We start from the raw sequence: 18,956 nt of genomic DNA, 5'->3' as shown, positions 1-18,956 counted from the left end.
TTGTCCCGTTCACTTCTCCCAAGGTTTGTGGCTGATAAGAGTCCAGATGTCCGGGCTCTTGTCCAGGTCTGCTAGCGCAGCTTCTTGTGCAGCATTCCCTCCATCTCTCCCTTCTTTATAAACTAACAAAACATTGTTAATAGACTTAGCAACAAACGATTTATATAAGCAATTAAACAAGGAAGTTTGATTAAAATACACAGAGATTTTTACACAGGTTAATGCGATGTTAATAATGTTTTTCAAGCATGCACTGATGCCCTATTCTGATAGCAAACTTTCTAGCCAATTCCAGCTACTCTCCACTAACAACATCTGAACTCCGTCCTTTAGGTTTTGAATTGCATCACGGACAGACTCAGAATGATTAGACAGGTTCATGTAACACATTCTATCAAAGTCTTTACAACCACGTCCTTGAGCTAATAGCAAAAAAATCTATGGCAGCTCTATTTTGAAGGGTAGCGTGTTTGACTGAATCGTTCTCTGTTAAGAGACCATTGCTGTGGGTGAAAGACCTGCGGGGCAGAAGCTGGGTTTCTTCCCGCTTCTCACCGGGAGTGGACCCCGCACCGCCCCGCAGCGCGCATCTTGGCGGGCGCAGCGCGTACCCGCGACTGCCGGAGCACACAGAGGCGAGGGGCGGGCGAGTATCACAGCCCTCTGCCCGCGGGCAGCAATGGGGGGAGCCCGCCGGAGCCTGCTGCTGCTGCTGCCGCCGCCGGCGGGCGAGTGAGTGAGGTCGCGGCAACGGGGAGGTGGAGGCGGCGCGCCCGTGCTCCGCAGCTCCTTGTCCCGCCGCTGTCACCAGGCGCAGCCCCTCTGCCGGAGGGGAGCCCCCGCCGCAGCCTCCACCCGGCTCCTGCCGCAGCGCCGTTTAATCCCCGCCGTCCAGCCCGCGGTTCGCGTCGTGACGGACGGGATGCGGAGCATTCAGGTTGTGGGGCAGGCTCACAGCACCTTGATTTTCTGCTTCTTTTTTAATGTTTTTCCACATATCATGCGGGTCAGGGGCGTAGAGGTAGGGGTCTCTGTCAGGGTCGATTACTCTGGGATCAAAAGGGTCGTCTTTGCCTGCCTCAGTTGCTGTTGCAGCCCGCCGGCGGATATGTTCCCACAGATCGATAAGCACGGGAGGGTGTGTGAGCACCGGCAAAGCTTGTACCTCATGACAGCCAATGCCAGGATAAGGCGGGAATAGATCTGGCTCAGTTTCTGGGTCTACTGGCCCCGGGTCGAGAGGATCCGGAGTGTTCTCATAGACTGAGTGCCATATGGCCAGCAATTTGGGTGCTGCCGCATCATCTCTTGTGGCTGCATCCCAAAGGTAGACCCCAATCTTGTCCCATACTCCCTTCTGATAAATAGTAGTTGATGTCGCCTCTGGGGCATGGGCCGAGGCCCATATTAATAAGTCTTTCAGTTTATCTACATTTACAGTAACCCCTTTCATCACTAAGAATTTTACTAGTACTCTGTACACCGATTTGTGCTCAGGGGATACTGAGTTTCCTTCCCATGTTCCCGTTCCCAGCCGCTTACCTCAGTCAGAGGTATCGGTTAATTGCTGCAGCCTTTCGGAGTTCAGCTGGGCTCCTCACCGGTAGCCAAGTCATGGCTCTGTCTTGTCCCTGCTCGGGCGCCATTTGTGAGGGTGGAGGCACAGACCCAGAGGTAGAGTGCAAGCTGGATCGTTTATTGAACAGATTACACGATATTTATATGCTTCCAAGCAATTAGCAAAGCACATCTGTGTTTGCCTTGCGGTTACATCAGGTGAAAGGTCTATCTGATTTTCTTATTGACATCCTCTTTCCAGTTCCGATGTCCTTGTTCCTTGACAGTTCCAACATCTTCCAAATACCAGTCAGGGACAGGTCACTCTTAATTGCCTACTAAAGTTCCTCCTTCTCATGGTCACTCTTAATTGCCACCTTTGATACATTCCAACCCCCACAGGAATCCACTGAATTCCACTGAAAATCCACTGGAAGCTTATTGAGGTCTGTAACAAAAAGTGTGAAGGACTCTCCTGCGGAGTACATCCGATGTGGGAGCACAGAGGAATGATGTAACCAATGGAACCTGCAAAAGGAATAAAACCTATATATTTCAGGTGACACGTAGATAGCAGTGATCAGAGGCTCCGGTTGTCATTGATACTCCAAGGTGGAGAAGATGGAGCAAAAGAAGAATGTTGCCTAATGCAACTGCAAGAATGAGAAGCTGTTCAGCATAGATATTTGAATTATATTTGAAAATAAACTTCAGTAACAGAAGGTTCATGCTCCAGGATTGCCTTGTGAAAGGGGTCATAGTAAGAGTAGGTACAGAGCTCTGTGACAGCTAAGGAATATGTAATAATGAGTATGTAACCACTGACATGACAACTGGTTTGGAAACGTTATAGAAATGGGGATAATTTTAAAGATTAAAATTAACCTGATCTGAAGATAAACAGGTCTTTGGCTTTATTTAGTGATTTATTGTGGGATTAATGTTAATTCAAAACCTAGAAATGTAAGTGAATGATTATAATCCTTTCCTGACATTGGCTTAATGAACTCAAGCAGTCTCTGAGGCTTGGCTGTGCCTGGTGGGAATGGGGGGTGGGGGGGTAAGCACCACCACAGACAGGAGAGAGCGTTAGCAGTGCGCCTCTGCTTTAAAATTAGACATGTGCTTCCCAACAACTCTTCCTTCTCATTTTTAAAGTTGATTATTTTCCAAGAGACTCTGAACTGACAGTACCTGTTTTTTAAATTAACTTGGCTAGAATACAGGGAGGTAGAAAAGACAGCCCAGAAGGCACAGGTTATTCTGTATTTCCAATGGGTGGAAACAACAAGCCTTAACAATAAGCACTGATTAATGGTTCCGAGGACTCTGAAATATAAGTAAGAACAATTCTCATTTTACAGATGAGGAAACTCAGACACAGAACAGTTCTATGACTGCTGGGGTCAGAGTGTACCAATGCTATCTCATCTGTCAATCTCTGCTGCCCTTTCCCACAGTTATATGATCTTCGCTCAAGAATTAATAACCAATATTACAACAGGCTACAAGTCTAAATTCGCTCTTTCCTTTCCCCAGACAGGGTTTATCTAACATATTTCCTCTTCTCAATCTCCATTCTGACCTTTTCTGCTTTCCTCTTTTCTTCATTGCTGTTTTAAGCTGTGTACATGGTGGGGACAGCAGGACTAAAATAGCAAGTTACACTTTACTCGGAAGGCTGTGGAAGTTGTGATCATTCTTACCTGCTTCAGCAAGGGGTTCGAAAGTCTTCTATGTCTTCTACTATCATGAGACTTACCCTTGAGGTTAGGAGAACCTGTTCCTGAAGTAGAGGGCAGTAGAGAAGATTGTCTGAAAATAAGCTGCTCTAGCTAGTGACTTAGAAAACAAAGCTTTTAAATTTAATGATATTCTGAAACTGACCCAAATTCTGTGGAAGGCCAGCCTACAGAGGGAAGCAAACCTCAAAGATTCCAGACAGCAGGGTAACTATTAGAGAACAGGTACACCTGAAGACAGAATAGAAATTTCCCCTTTCTAGCGCCTGGTGGAAAAAGACTACTTATTCATTAGTTGGAAGTTCTGTTGTATGTGGAAATGTCAGGAAAATGGTCTAATGAACACAGTGCTGAACAAAATACAAGTCTGCTTCTTCAAATATGATCTTGACAATCTCGTTGCTCCTTTGTAAGGTGCTGAAGCATCCTGCAGCAAAGGGGGCTAGGCATCACCTAAAATTGTAAGTAGGCACATTGCACATTTCTAGGGAGTGCCTTTTCCCAGAAACCTGCCAATGTCTTTGCAGGATATTAAGTCTTGTGCCTGCTACATGATTACTGCCTGCCAAAGAAGGTTGACCTCTTCCAGTAAGTATGCTCACATCTCTCTACAGTACAGACTGTCCACAGTTCACTGCGTTCAGCCCAGTTTGAGTAAATTAATCCACAGCCTCAAGATACTACCGAGAGCCAAATTTCAGACTGAGGAAACCTCACTGACAGAGTTTTTCTGCAAGTTTATGTGAAAGTATTACATGACCTACAAACTATGCTACAAATTGGATTTGCTTTATTCCTGATATATCTGACAACACTGTTAAGGAAATGGAAGAAGAGACTGGAAGAAAAGTGAAATATTTTTACAAGTGGGGTTCACCTGTGGGAAGCCCCATGTTCTCAGAAAATAAAGCCCTGGATTTTTTCTTTAACGGATGCGTTAAAGTACCTGAGTTGAGACATTTTCAGTTTGAGGGCAGACACACCAGGGTAGGTAAGCAATTTCATTTTTCAGGCCACACCTATGTTTGTAACTGAGTTTGCAACCAACATATGCAAAGGTGGTTAGCTGAATGACAATCATGTGACTGATTGGATAGACAGTTTGGGAGTGTCTGAGTACAGTCTGTGTGGATACCAAAGTGCTGTAGGAAACGAGCTTCACCACCATGTAAAACCTATGAGCACCAACCTTGGGAATCCTCTCCTGTGGGGTGATCTGAGAGCTGGCTTGAAGTTAGATAAATTCAAATGATACCACTACCACTTGTGGCTAAATAGCATAGCATACTTTCTCTCCTTGCTGTTTAGAACAGCCCAGCGGATTGACTTTGGCTATTTGATCTGACCTGGTGCTATTAATGAAGGTCAGGGTGGAGCTGTAGATGAGCTCTGAGGTGTAAATTCAACAGTTCTGGACCTTACGCTCAATAGCATGAGTTTTCTGTCAGTAAGGTACAAAAAGAAACAGACACAATAATTTCACCTATACTTATTCAAGAGAATGGTGCATTTATTCGCCTCTTTAGGTTTTTTTTGCATCAACGTGTAGTAAAGGTCAATGCTAATGGAGATCTATATATCCAAATATTGTGGAGTGGTAGATAGGTGCTTTCTCCAAGCAGTTTCTCATTTTCCTTTTTTTTTTTTTCTGGGAGCTTATCACCTGGTATAAGAAACCAACAAAAATATTGTATCATTAAAAAAAACTTTGTTTGCTTCAGGATTTCACACATTCTGAGTCACTTTTCCCTGTCACCAGAGTTTTATAGTTATTAATTTGATAAAGTGAATCTTAATGTCACCGTATTTCTTTACTGAAAGACGTACCAAACAAGAGTTTCTGCCAGAAATAAATTAGCACCATACTATTTCAAAGTTAAGGTTGAGAGAGATAATTAAATAGGAAAAATGTGCTCTGGAGACTTAAAATGCACACTGCAAAATGTCCATTATTAAATGGATATGCTTTAATCAATTTCGACTAATGAACCATTGTGGTTCTACATCTCCTTTATCTTTGTTTTGATGCTGAGACAGGAAAGTACCACACCAGTATGTCAGGTATTTATACTGGATATTAGAAGGTGTCTTAAGTAACATATTGATGGGAGTTACTGACTTCTTTTTTTAAACAATCTGTTTATGTGCTGGCATTTAAACATTTAACTTTAAATGCCCGTATCCCAGTTCAACACTAAATTAGATAAATTTGATTCCATTGACCAAAATATTCCCTATCTTAATATTTCCACTAGTAGCATTAATACAGTCTACTATCATTACTATTTAAAAGCATGATCAGCCTGACAAAAGCCAAAAGTTCATTCTCAGACATAGCTGAAGCAGGGACAAAAATAAGCAGATCTCAGGAATGATGACCTCCATTTAGCTAATTAATTAAAACAATGTAAGGTAACTTAGGAATAAGAACACCCCTGAGAGATTTTTTCATGGCTTTAAAGATCATGGATACAGTACAAAGTAAAGTAATCTTTTGATGTTAGATGAGTGGAAGCAGCTTCATTGGCATATTTTTTCTGCTGTTTTGAAGTTAGCACCATGGTCTTATTTGTTCTGGCACAGCAGTGTTCTCTATTTTTATTTAACCAAAAAGCACTCTAAAAACATAGCATGTTAATATTCACATTAAATATTAGTGAGAACATAGCAAAGTGGTAATAAAAGATAACTTAGAAATTCAAGTATGAACAGGAAAAGCTATAGTCAGACTGATCCAAGCAGAGCTGGCATGAATTGAGCTTACATTTCCTGGTCTTCCCCACCAGTGTTGCGCAGAGACAGGCGCATCATTTCAGCTTAACTCTGGTTGGAAACGCTAAAACTGTTTAAATTTAGGCTTTAATTGACTTTCATTGTGCTAATTATACTGCAAACTTTCACCTCAAGCTCCTGCTCCTCCACACAGTGCCATAGATAGCATATACAATGATATACAGCATATAGTGCTCATGAATAGCATATACAGTGATATACAAGTGCAGTCATACACCCCTTCTACCTGAAGAGATAGAGTAGGTTGATTTACATATTTATTAAACATTGTAAGTAGAAGCACGCACTGCAGTGCCACATTGCATTGTGAAGGAGGGCTCCAGTAGCAGCTGGGATTACTGCACTGGAAAACACACAACAGTCAGTCTGTTGACATACATGTGAATAAAGGTAGGGAAGTGACACAATGGGTATTTAAGACAAAAGCAACTTGAGAAATAACCGCATTCAGCAGTGCAGCTGCACTCTGCAGGGGCACGGAGAACATCCTTGATCTCTCATACTCTGCTGGGAGTGGAGTAGAGACAGTACACGTGGCTGGCCAGGAAGGACACTCATCTATCTTCTGCTACCCCGCCAGCCTAGCAGTAATGAGGAACTCCAGAGGGAGCCTGGTTCAGTTCTCACTTGGAAGGAGGATGTTGCTCAGAAGCATAAAATGGAAATGCTTGTTATAAAAAGAATCAAAAGCTGAAAGAAGAGTTTACTGTTGAAACCATAGGATGAGACTAAAATCAGACTGGTCTCACACCTGCTAATCATAATTTCTTTCCTGAACAAAGATTTTTGACTAGCAATACTAAAAGAGATACTTGGAAGATAGTCACATCTTGACATCACACAGATAGGGGTGATAAAAATGCCTGTAACACTAAAAGCACCTCATTTCTAAGTCTGCATCACTTCACCTCTCAGACACTTCTGAGTATTTCAACATGCTCAATGACAAACATAAACCCTCCACACAGCCTGCAGGATTAAACCCGTTCTTGCCCTTCAGTTTTTGCAGTGTATCTCCAGGGCCTGACTTTCCATCTCAGATGGCTTTAGCTGCAATTATTTAAAACACCACCACCCAGGCTCACCACCTCTCTCTCCAGCAGGGAGGCAACAGGGCAAATATGTGGAAGCTCTTCAGCCAGGGCTGATCTCCCCTCTCAGCCCTCATCACCACCGTGGAGATCCAGTCCTGACACACGTTACTCCTGCTGCGTCTGCTATGGGAACTCCCACTGACCAGGGCACAAGGGAGACTGCTGGGAGTTGCAACACCTACTCCTATAGCAGAGACTGCCCAGCAAGCTCAGGAGTCCAGGCTGTGGAAGATCAGCCCTGCCCAGTTATTTGCAGCAGTGATTTATCATGATCAGGCCCTGACTTGTCTTTCCTGTCCCTTTGTGGGAGGTTAGGACTCCTACAGACAGAAGGGAGTGGATAAATGCAGACAGTGATGTTCCTAGGCAAAAAGCAAGATGCCACAAAGCTACGCCACAGGAGTCTTTGGTAATCCTGATGTCGGTATGCTAAAAAAGGTATTGCTTCTTTATTGTAGAACAGGCGATCAGCCAAGCTGGCCTTTTATCCAGTGCAGACATGATAATGGGAAATATGTATGGGCCTTACCCTATAATTAGGGCGCATTCAGAAGTGTCCCAGGCTTTCCAGGCAGGCAAATGTAAAGCACTGTGACTCATCACTACAGGGTGTGACTGCTCTTAGGGATTTGTAAGGTTTTCTTTAAATGCTGATCGGTTCCTTCCTCTTTGATGGGATGTCAGAAACCAGAATCTGAAAAGCCTGTTGGGGGCCTACCTGTCAAACTGCTGATAAGCTACATAAAGCTGTTTGTGCCAACAGTCACCAGCTGTAAAGGTGAAGAGAATCTCTTACCCAGCTAACCCCAGGGAAATAGGTCAGCCAAGCTGAAGCAGGGAGGAGCAGTCCAGGATCTTTTTTGTGTTTTCAGTAACACCCTCAGGATGGACCCATTCAGTAATGCAAATATAATTTTTTTTTTTTTTTGTGAAAAAAACTTCATTCTGCTTATAAATAATGCCTGCCCCATGTGCATGTTTCTTTTTGACCTCAACTCAGCCAAGTGAGTTTGACTTCATAATCTTGCCGCCTTCTGGCTGGCATGAATGAGGATATTAGCTCTATTACCAGCAGCCTATTAACCTTCTGCTTTCATTCAAACTTTAGTCTTAAAAGGAACCAAATGGTTCAATTTAAGCAGTCTGCAGAACGCATGAAGATACCCGCTTGTGTATGTACTTACAGATAATTCAATCTGAGACGGTTTAGGGGTGGAATACCTCTTAACTGTAACAGTGAAATGAGAAGTTTACTAGGCCTTCAACGTTATTCCCTGCAACAGCTACTAATTTCACAGCAGAATATCACACTCTGAAAATGACAGCATTATTTTACTATGCCCCATGTGCAGAAAAGCAGCAGATTCTCACACTGAAAATTTTTTGAGAATGCTGGTCTGCCAGGGTTGTATCCGTACAGACAAGTTCTCCCTAACTTATGATTTACACATTATACTGTCGGATATACACCACAAAGTCATTTTATGGAGTTTATGAAGCTGCTTAGAGACCTACTGTTCTCACACTTTGCTAGGGGTAAAAGTCTGCCAGTATCTGCATTAACTATAGTCATTGACTATAGTCAAATACTCATCATACTGTGCTAAAAATTAAATCTGTCAAAGCAAGCTGGAACTACCCATATACATACATCAAGGATATTTTTTCAATTAACATTTCAATTAAAATTTCAAGGGAAAAAATTATTTTAATGACATCACTTGCAGATGAATACTCACTGAAATAATGCTTATTTATAGAGGGAAATCCCCTTACAAAATATAAATTACTACTGTCCTGTAGACAGACAGACCCCAAACCAATTTTCCCTATTTAATTTTTCTCACTTTTCCTGTAGATTTCCAAGTAAAATGAAAATCTAAAAGGTTAAAAATAGATTAATAAAAGCTACTTTAAACAAAAAAGTATGGATTTTTTAAAGCACTGATACTTACTTGACACTGGATTCTTCTGAATGACTACAGGAACTCCAAAGGAGCCACTGTGCTTTCTTTTCTTGCATCAATAATCCATACACAGGGAAAGAATTTAAACAACAGAATACAAGGACTCCAGGAGAACACTGAAATAAGACCATTTTCACATGACTTTGTGCTTCAAAACCACACTTTTACCTGTTATGGTATTTAAGTGCTTAACATTAATCTATTAAAAACTAGTGCCCAACTGATCACTTAGCCTTTTAGTGTATAAAAACCAACCAGCAAATACAATGTATACTATACAGCAGAACATTCTATATACTTCACAGAATTACTATGAAAACTAATTAACATCTGCAGTGCTTTAAGTATATTTTTATGGATTTAGACACAGTAGTGCTCATCATGATAGGGAACCCTGGCTAACTAGCTAACTCGTGTGTTAAAATGGAGCTGGTAACTCCTCCTGGGTCCAGAGAAAGTAAAGATATCCTGAAAACTCCTCTAAGCATCCTGATTCCCAGGCCTCATGACAGTCTGCATTACAGCAGTCTCAGGACTATTGCTAAGCTACAACAGTGTCCAAGAAGTCATTCCTCAAACAAGCACAACTGAAGCACAGCAGCATTCTGGCTCTTGCCTTCATCTCTGCACTCCAACTCCCTGTCCTCGCCTTCATCTCTGCCCCCAACTCCCTGTCCTCCTTCCTCCACCATATTCCCGTGCCAGGATTTGTAAGGTGGCCATACAAAACCAATAGATGGCCTAAACACCAGCTAACAAAGGGACCAGGAGGTGGCTTCCTGCAGCTGATTCTTGCCCATTCCCACCTTTACTTTACTTCTCAGTTTGAGGACAAAATAATTACCTCTGCTTTTCTTGTGAATTCTTGAGGACACCAATTAACCGAAATGTAGTAGGAACATTGTTCTTTAGGGATAATTTTCCATTCATAAACCCAAATGAACCTATAGCATCACAATGTGAAAATAATCCTATTTATGGCAGTGATTTTTAAGGCATAACAGGATGAGCTGCAATTACTGACCTGTAGCAGGCTTCCTGCACTTGCTTCTGTAAGTCACTACACCTCTTCCTGGCCCAAAGCTTTTGACTAATCTACTTTCCCAGCTCTTTCTGTTAAAGTTGTTAATTATCCTGGGAAAAGGCAGGCTGGATATTTGTACTGGATCTACCTTATAAGGATGACTGGCTGCTACTATGACACTAGTTGCTAAGAAAAACACAATCTGAATTTTACCCCACCTACTTTAAAACAAAATAAATCTGTTCATTTCCTGGTTCTGCAGTTTGGGCCCGTCTAGCTGTGGTGTTGCAGCAGAGCTCCAACAGGTGCTTTAACACCACAATTCCCACAGTATGGGTACACACATAGAATAGAAAGACACATTGCCAGGGGAAGATATATTTACTGTCAGGAAACAGTGATTTTGTGATAAAGAAGATGGAGTACATGACTGTAAACATTAAGTAGTATTTTCAGTTGAGCTGCTCTTAATAATGAAAAAAGTATGCTGGCCTTATTTTACCATCTGTACACCCTTAAAATGGTAGGGGCAAGAAGATCAAGCAGTGATTTTTCCATCCCTCATAGTTTTCCTGTCAGAAGCAGAAAATGCCTTTCACCCTAGTGCTGGTGCCAGGCATCGAGCTGTTTGCTATCACAGAATTTCATGTCAGATGGAGGAGACTGAACTGTGAATTCCTAAACCTAGAAAAATATTCTATGTCTGTGAAGCTCAAAGCAGCTGCTAAACCTCCACATGCTGAGAGTAACTTCATACCTGTGCTCTGACAGAACAGGGATGGAGACGTACCCAGAAAGACACTGGGCTTCTGAAAAAAAAACATCAACCACCTTTGGGAGCAAGGCTTGTAAAAAAAACCCAAACAAAGGCAACTGACTGGGGAACAAATGCAGGCCTCACCCACTACTGAGTGTCCAGGACAAGTCTGGAAGGTCCTTAGGAAGGCCCTGCACTTCACAGTACCAGCTACACTTTGACCATTCAAGTACCCAGTAAACTGAAAAAGTAAAGCATGGGTGCATGGTGGATGCATCAGTTAAAATTAACCAATGTCAAATCACAAGGGATATGAAAAGCCAGAGATATCATGATATGTAGCTTTGCAACACTGGCTATTAAAATCAGCATTTCTCCTTCTACCAGTACTGTACCCCTCAGCGCATTACTTTACTTTTTCTACGGTTTACAACGTAACAAACATACCCAAGGAAAATACCACCTCACAAAAAGAAAGTGTTATCCTTTGAGACGTGATGTCAAATGAATGAATATTCATTCAAATAAACACCTGTTATATCCACACACTGCCGTAGTAAATCTGTTCTAATAAGGTACAAAAGGCTGAGAATAAATAAAATCTAGGCTGGTTTTTCAATTAGTCTCTGTTAAAGAGGCTTGCTTTATTTTCACTTGGTATCCTGAAAGCCACAGAAGCCACACAACACGTAGCAGCTGACATGGTGTGCAAACCTTAACCAATCTACTCACTTTCGTTCTGTAGACGCACACTCTCTTAGTATGTTTTGGTTTAGGACACCTGTGTTAACTTTCACCTGAAATGAAAAGAAAAATTTAAACACTTAATCCTGACTTTCAAGACAGGCTCATCTTGAGCACCATCAATGGAACGGGGCAGGTGAGGGAATGAAAAAGGTTCTCAGTGCTGACTGATAGGTTTTTGATATTGCCATGCTTCCCTTTTACTAATTATGCCCAGATTGCTCATCATGCCAGATACTGTTTATGCTAGGAATTTTCTGCAGCATACCTCAGGGGCAAATTGCCTGTAGTGGTGATCTGGGAATTCTCTCTAGCCTACTATAACAAACAAACCTCCAGTATTCTCCACATCACATCATTCAACTCTCTCTCCAAATCTCCAGCAGCATACTTTTCAACTGAGCTAACTTCAGCTGCCCAGAGAAGGGTATTCCCTGACACGCCAGTTGTTTATTCCCTCTAGAGCATGATATATACTCTCTGACCCCTTGATCCTGCACAAGCTAAAAAAACAGAGTAGCTTTAAGTCATTAGACTGTTGGTAGTGAAAGCCCTCGAGGTAAAAACCATCCAGGCGAAAGCCCTTGTGCTGGACAGCAACATTAGCCTGAGATTTCATGCAAATTGCACAAATATTTACAGTAATTGTTAATTCCTTCACTGCTGAAGCCAGCTCCACACTACCTCATCCATGTTTTGCAGACAGAATGAATCCTTTTTGCAAACGCATTTTATTGCCAGCTCCAAGTTTGGAGTATTTACATTATTTTAATTGGTGCATTGCTTTTACTGCACAACACAGTAGAGGTGTACAGCATGTAAAGCTGTTCATGAACACACTGGAACGGCACATGCATGATGGGCCAGAAAAGAAACTTTATCTCCACGTACACCACCTTCCGCACAGTTGTGACACCTACCACAACTGCTAATACTGCTTTTCCTCCATAAAGCATTCAGAGCACTGGCTGCCCAAGGAACAACAACTAGTTGTGTTTTAAACCCTGATTCCCATGAGGGCAACTCTCCTGCAGGGTCCCCTCAACCCACACGGGCCATGGCTGGTGGGATCCCCATGGCCGCCACTTCATGCCTTGGGCTCCCGCAGGGACGCCGCGCCAGACACCGGTTTCTCCAGCTCCCACATGTGAAGATGTGCCAGGAACGGAGACGTTTTGGAGGTGACTGTGAGAGGGCAGCCATGGCGGGTGCAGAACCACCACAGGTCCCACACCTCTGCGGGTGGCCCGTGCCTGTCCCTACCCCTACACGGGCGTAAGGCACGAGGCGAGGTGCGAGGCCAGCAGCTCCGGAGGCCGCACGGCGCCCAACGGGTGCAGCCAGCGGCAGGTACCGGCCCGGTGCTGCCCCGCAGGGCCGGCGGGCTGGAGGCAGGCGCCCACCGGGACTCGGAGCAGTGCCCGGGCACCAGCTGCGGCGGAGGGGGGCAGAGCAGGCGGGCACGGACCGCTCCGAGCGGCCGTCGAGGCCCGCCCCCCCCCACGCGCCGCGGCTTTGTCCTTGCCTGGCCCGGAGCACGCGCGCCCCGTGCCGCGGCGGGAGAGCGCCTGCGCGCGCTCCGGCGGCCGCGCGCGCCCCCCCCCCCCCCCCCCCCCCCCCCCCCGCATCCCCGCGCCCGGAGCTCCGCCGCCGGCTCCGCGGCTGGCGGGGGCGGGAGGAGGCCGGAGGCGGCCGGCGCCCCCTCCCCCGCCCCCGCAGGCGCGCGCCCGCCGCCCCCCGCCCCGGCCCCCCGGCCCGCCGCGGGAGCCCGCGCCGCAGAGCGGGGCCCGCCAGCGCCACCCGCCGGCCGCGGGGCCGCACCGCGCCTCCCCCCGTCCCCCCCTGCTCCGGCTCTCAATGTTCCACACTGCCCGGCCACAGAGCCGCCGCCGCCGCCGTATAGCCCCCCGGCCGCCTCCGTCCCCCTCCTCGGGCGCCGCGGGCCCGGCCCGGCCCCCCGCCATCCCGCCTCTCCGACCCAGCAGCGGGACAGGACGCCGGCGAAGGTAAGGGAGAGGCGGGCGAGGCGGCTGCCGCGGCGGCTGGGCGAGCGCGGTGGGGGGAGGCGGGGAGGAGGCGGGGGGGCTGGTAGAGGAGCTTTGTTCTTGTTTTCGGCGCTCGCTGCCTGGCGGCGGCCGGGGGCGCGGAGCCGGCCCGAGTTCACGCCTCACTTGGTGCACACGCACGGTGCGGTGCGGGGCCGGGCGAGCCGCCGCCGCCCGCCGCGCCGAGCCCAGCCGAGCCGCGCCGCGGCTCTCCCCACAAAGCGCGGCCGGGTGGCCGCCTCCAGCCCTGCCGCAGCTCCCCGCCGCGCTCCTCCTCGGCCCCCCCCCGGCCGCCGGGGCAGCCCCCTCCTCCCCCACCCCGCTCCTTCCCCCCCCCCCCCCCCCCCCCTCCCCATCGGCGGAAAAATGTCGGTCTGCCTGGCGGAGCTGCGCGGGGAGCGGCGGCGGGGAGAGCTGTGCAGAAGGTGCAGTTTGAATTATGCTTCTTCCCCCTCCGGCAGCTCGGCGGTGGCCAGTTCTCGCTGCTGGCCATGTAAATAACCGGGGCTGCTGCTGCCCGGCTTGTTCTGAATGCAGCTTGGGGTTTTTCTCTTAAAAAAAACAACCAACCCAACAACAACAGCGAAAACCCTGAGTCGTGTGTACTCTCCCCTCCGCAGCCCAGCCCTTTAAATGCCCAGAGCAAGTGTACATTTCCATCTGAAATCAACCCAAGTGTTGCTGGCAATATATTTTCTCGGGGAGAGGGGGAGAGAGAAGGGGGATCTGGCGTTTGGACCCAATAAAATGCTCTGCTCCAGTGTAAATATTTACAGGGTATTAGTGACTTTTTAAAAAACATTTTCAGCGAGGTCTGTTATTTACCATGTGTCATAAGTTATTAATGTGCATTGCCTAAGTACCCTGCTAAATCTGTCTCATGCCTTAGAACAAAGTCGACAATTGGCATATTGTTTAAAGTATGAGAAAAATGCGAGTGGGCTTAAAAATTGGAAATATCAGTATTTTCGGAAGTGTAAATATCACTCAGTAGCTGTCAAACTGCAGCCCCGGGGGATGAGACAAAGAAGTGTATTTCTCTAGTCAAACAGAGTTGTCACCAATTCAGGTGTTCTCTGGAACTTGGGGAATGGCAAGAGGGAGTCCTGCCTTTGTATTAACTCTGCCTCTTTGCTTCTCCTTCCCCAAAAAGCTCCCCACGATGTCCAGCGATAGGCAGAGGTCAGACGATGAAAGTCCCAGTACCAGCAGCGGTAGTTCGGATGCAGATCAAAGGGATCCACCGGCACCTGAACCGGAGGAGCAAGAAGAGCGAAAACCATCTGCCACCCAGCAGAAGAAGAACACCAAACTGTCCAGCAAAACTACTGCTAAGCTGTCTACTAGTGCTAAAAGGTAAAGGGAATGCTCTGTACAACAATCCGTAGGACTTTTTACGTGGTGTTTTGGGACGCGGCACTTGCGTTGCACTTCTCAAGGTGAAGGGGTTCTTGTAAAGCTGTGCGGGAAAGAGCAAAGTACCGACTTCTTGTAGTACAGGAGCCTGCCAGGTGATATCTTCATTAATCCAAGTCTTACTGGGGTAGTAAAATTACATGGACTTGTCATACGTCTTTGGAGGAGTTGTTTGAGAACTTGGTAACTTACAGGCTGGCTGGGGGGGCACCTAAGTATGTCTTGTACTGGCAAAAATGTGGGAAAGAGCATCAGCTTCGGCTATCTTTTTCGGAGTAAGGTTTCCATGCCTGATTGGTGTTGGGTGGATTTCTCCTGGTGTATTTTATTATGGTCTGTAGACTGATGTCAAACAATGCTCTTTAATTAAAGAAGTCACAAAAGCCCAGTGGCTCCTGTGGGCTGCATGACTGGCTTTTCATGTCAGTCCACGGGAGAGCCTTCTACGCCTTGAAGTTTGTTCTGCAGTTCTTTCAGGATAAACTTTGGCAAGTTTTCTCCCTTAGGATCTGTACCTTCAGACTATGGCGTTCTACAGGTAGCCTCTACCTTTAAATATCAAAATATTCAGAAACCTTGTTTAAATATATCTGTTGCATTTTTATTTGCGTATAAGGTCACTGGCAGTCCAGCTCTCAAGACACACACTGATAATTTTCTGTAAGTAAGTTCAGCCATGTGAAATAGGCAAACTTTAAATCCCTTGATTCCAGTGCTCTTTGGAGATGAAAGATAACTTTGCAGTCCTTTCTCTGGAGTTGCTTTCCTTTACAAACGTCCACAAATATTCGATAGCAAGAAAAGCTGTAGAGTGGCCATGGTAGCTTTAAGTTTTGCTTATTTCATGTGAAGACTGTGGTTCAAACTTTTAGAAACACTTTAGTAATTATTTATTGGACTAAAATTCAGTAAATAGTTTTTTAATGTGTTAAAATTGCTGCAGAGTATGGCTGGGTGGCTTTGATGACTTTTGAGATTGTTAAAGAAACCCTTTGAAAACAGGACTGGCTAAAGAAAGAGCTGCTATGTAGGCTTTGTAATTTGTTAGTACTTACCTTTTTTGAAAAGCATGAGATGCAGGATTTCCAGACTGAGTTTTTCCCTCTTGCCTTTTTTTCACTGAATTGTTGCAAGTCTAATTCTGTACATCTCAAATAGTTTGGTAGTCTGACTGAATTTACTGGTAGTAGGGCAAGGGTGTGCAAAGCAGTTATGTTAGCTTGTATTTTAACACTTGCTATTCACACAGAATTTGTGGTCTTGCTCATATAGCTCCTTTGCTGAAGAGAAGTCCTGTCTGATTTTTTAAGAGGAATTTACCATGTGTCTTTTGAAATTGCACCTCTTATATACCTGAATAAACTGTCAAATTGACAAAAAGTTTTCCATATTCCTCTTCTGGATTAACAGCTTGGGAGTGGTTTTAATAAAGTAAAGCTAAGCACAGATTATGTCAAGTTATTATTTCACTTTTAGTCATGTAAATACAGCTACTGTATAAGGTTGGGGGAAGAAAGGCAGCAGAAGGTGTGGCGAGCAGCAAAGTTGATCCAGAGGAGATGACTCCAGTAACAGAGACAGCTGGCAGATCTGGAAATCCTCTGTTTTAAACACACTGCAGAGTAGTAGGTAAAATAGTGTGCAAAGTGTGTGCCTGGTGGCAGCGCGGTTCACGTCCTGAGCCGCAGTCACAGGTCTGTAGCGCTGGCTTAAAGTCATTGTCAAATCTGCCTGTGCAGTTTCCCCCCTCGCCTCATTTGCATATTAGCTTGAAAAGAAAATCTCCCTGGCAAAAAGTGCTCGGATGAGGAAAAGAGTTACTTTTCTGGATACTTGTGGGAGATTCCTACCCAGCTCAGTTGGAAGCGTTCTGTTTACGCACAGCGTGGAGCAGGAAAAAAGCTGCAAAGTTTCTCAGCTGTGGGATTTGGGTTATGCCTCTGAGAACAAAGAGGAAGCAGCCATGTTAGCATTACTGAAGGCAAAGCCAATCTTGCATTTAACTGCATGGTGGTAGAGGGCAGTGTAATTCCCTGATTTATTCTATAGACTATCTCAACTGCTTTGTGTCTGTTCTCATTTCACCAACAGAATCCAGAAGGAGCTAGCTGAAATAACCCTTGATCCTCCTCCTAACTGCAGGTATGTAACAGCTTCTTAAATTGTGGACGGTGGTAGGAGATTAATGTGCTCAGGCTAGCAAATGGGAAACTTAGTGTTCACGGCCAGTGGCTGTTAGACAAAAAATTGTGTGCAGCAGATGGAACAAGCATAGGGAACCTTTGATACTGAAGTTTGCTATTTTGTTTGCGTGTTGGAGGTGTAATGGTTAGTGATTGATGTACACAGTAAAGTGTATTCACTTTGGTTTTTGTAGCTTGTCACTGCCTTTGTGAAACATTAATTTATATGAACTTCAGAATACCCTGAAGCTTCAACTTAATGCCTGCATGTAGTTTGAACTGGCTTTTTGAGTGCCAGGTTTATAGAGTTATCACTTCGTTCTGAAGTAAGGGTAAAGAACCATATGTGATTTTTATACACTTAAGTGTGTTGCTTAGCAGTTAGATAAAGCATTGCCTTTAAATTTACATGTCTGTTGGTCAAAGGGGTAGTCTCTTAATAGAGACTATTTTTAAGGAAGTTCCCAACTTGGGAGATGTTTCTGTTAGGTTTTAGGAAATGAAATTGTAAGCTTGGAAGATTGAGTGTTTGAGTGCTAGATAAAGTGTCGGTAACCAGAGCTCGTGATCTGTAGGAAAGTTAAATGGTAGCATAGCTAGCTAATTTCTTTAAATCTTTTGCATGTTTTACTGTTGTTTAAAGGATGCATAAAAGTTCTCATTAGCTGTGAGCATCCGGTGTTCAGATTTGCAGTAAAGCTGTTTTGATTTGATGCATCTTGGTAAGATTTCTGACTGCAAGGTATCTTGAGATTAATAGCTCCTGTGTAACAGCAAGCCTTGTACATGTGTGAAAAATGCTGGAAGTGCTTTCTGATTTTATGTCGGAATAATTTGGCTTTCCGAATAGTTGGAAAAGTTTGCTGCAGGTTTTACAGCAAGAATTGAGTGAGATGTGAGTTGTTCTTGTGTCTGACTAGTCCGTGGAAGCAGGGACTAACCAGAGCTTATTGAATTTGTGGTAAAGATGTCTTACCCTGAGGTCTGTGCTGTAGATTGCCTGTGGCTGTCTGATGTATTTGCATGCAGGGTCAGGGGCTCTACCTCTTCAATAGAGCCAAATGCCTGTTGGGTTTATTTGCTGATTTTTCTCCTTGGGGAAGTGGGAGGTATTTTGTTTTTAAATAGCTGTTTTAATGACTTTTAATAAGTTAATGGAATCTAGTTCTGTATTGGTCATGCACTTTATACTTGGACCCTCAAAGAGGGGGCATGGTAGGAGAGAAAATATTTAAATGAAATAGAACACCAACACTTTGCCTTATAGTTGCTAAAAAGGTTAATTATAGCAGTTTTGGATACAGCAAGTTGCAGCTCGGTTTTTAGAAAGAGAAGCCACCCCTCTCAAACTCTCCATTACCATCTGATATTTAGCTCTCTAGGAAAGTATGTTCCTCTCATCACAAGAGTATTGCAGGGAGTTTTTCTTGTGAGCTGGTACTACCAGATGCCCAGAGATGCTGTTGAGAATGATGAAAACCCCCCAATGTGCCTAAAATTACTCACATTTCTCTCCTACAGAGCGTAGGGGAAAAGATTATTTTTTTGCCAGTGAGGAAGTCAGTGCTACTGTTCCCATAAGTATTTTTTTAAGAGGAGTTTAGTCCTTTTACTCAGTAACAACTGTATGATGA

At 44.9% G+C, this 18,956-nt stretch overlaps 1 protein-coding gene across 1 annotated transcript in view; it reads left to right on the top strand.

The window, feature by feature from the left end:
- Nucleotides 1-13,547: 13,547 nt before the first annotated feature.
- The window catches only part of UBE2E3 (ubiquitin conjugating enzyme E2 E3), a 58,677-nt gene continuing 53,268 nt past the window's right edge, over nucleotides 13,548-18,956 (top strand). The window contains exons 1-3 of the mRNA XM_062640728.1: nucleotides 13,548-13,684; nucleotides 14,877-15,079; nucleotides 17,231-17,281. Coding sequence (XP_062496712.1) covers nucleotides 14,886-15,079; nucleotides 17,231-17,281 — 245 coding nt within the window. The 5' untranslated portion in view covers nucleotides 13,548-13,684; nucleotides 14,877-14,885. The remainder of the gene's footprint in view (nucleotides 13,685-14,876; nucleotides 15,080-17,230; nucleotides 17,282-18,956) is intronic.

The sequence above is a fragment of the Pezoporus occidentalis genome, unplaced genomic scaffold (assembly GCF_034315485.1).
Source record: "Pezoporus occidentalis ecotype Australia unplaced genomic scaffold, CSIRO_AGI_Poc_V1 ctg66, whole genome shotgun sequence".
Lineage (NCBI taxonomy): Eukaryota > Metazoa > Chordata > Aves > Psittaciformes > Psittacidae > Pezoporus > Pezoporus occidentalis.
Note: the sequence above shows the minus strand (reverse complement) of the source record. Positions and strands in the feature narration are given on the sequence as shown.